At 36.2% G+C, this 293-nt stretch overlaps 1 protein-coding gene across 1 annotated transcript in view; it reads left to right on the top strand.

The window, feature by feature from the left end:
- Positions 1-197, top strand: part of LOC119590412 (ankyrin repeat and SOCS box protein 13-like) — a 25203-nt gene extending 25006 nt beyond the window's left edge. Inside the window, 2 exon segments of the mRNA XM_037939080.1 lie at positions 86-109; positions 112-197. Of these exon segments, the coding sequence (XP_037795008.1) occupies positions 86-109; positions 112-197 (110 nt within the window).
- Positions 198-293: the final 96 nt, after the last annotated feature.

Genomic DNA, 293 nt, shown 5'->3' with positions numbered 1-293 from the left:
AATGAATTTACCAGAATTGTAATGCACTTTTATATTGTATGTTTTTAATGTTCATTTTTTTTTCTTTGATCCTGCTAATTAACAGGACATACGCAGATTGTTGCACTGCTCATTCAAGAGGTGCCAGGTTGAATTGTAATGACCTTCACTATGGAACACCGCTGCATGCTGCTTGTTCGATGCAGAGACCACCATAAGTTGTATTCACCATTTGCTGAAATCGGGTATGTGAATTACATTACTTTGAAACAATCATTATGTTCTTACTGTTTTCCTCAAAATTCCCTCCCAGA

The sequence above is a fragment of the Penaeus monodon genome, chromosome 27 (assembly GCF_015228065.2).
Source record: "Penaeus monodon isolate SGIC_2016 chromosome 27, NSTDA_Pmon_1, whole genome shotgun sequence".
In the NCBI taxonomy this organism is placed as follows: domain Eukaryota; kingdom Metazoa; phylum Arthropoda; class Malacostraca; order Decapoda; family Penaeidae; genus Penaeus; species Penaeus monodon.
The sequence above is the reverse complement of the archived record's forward strand: the minus strand, read 5'-3'. Positions and strand labels throughout refer to the sequence as shown.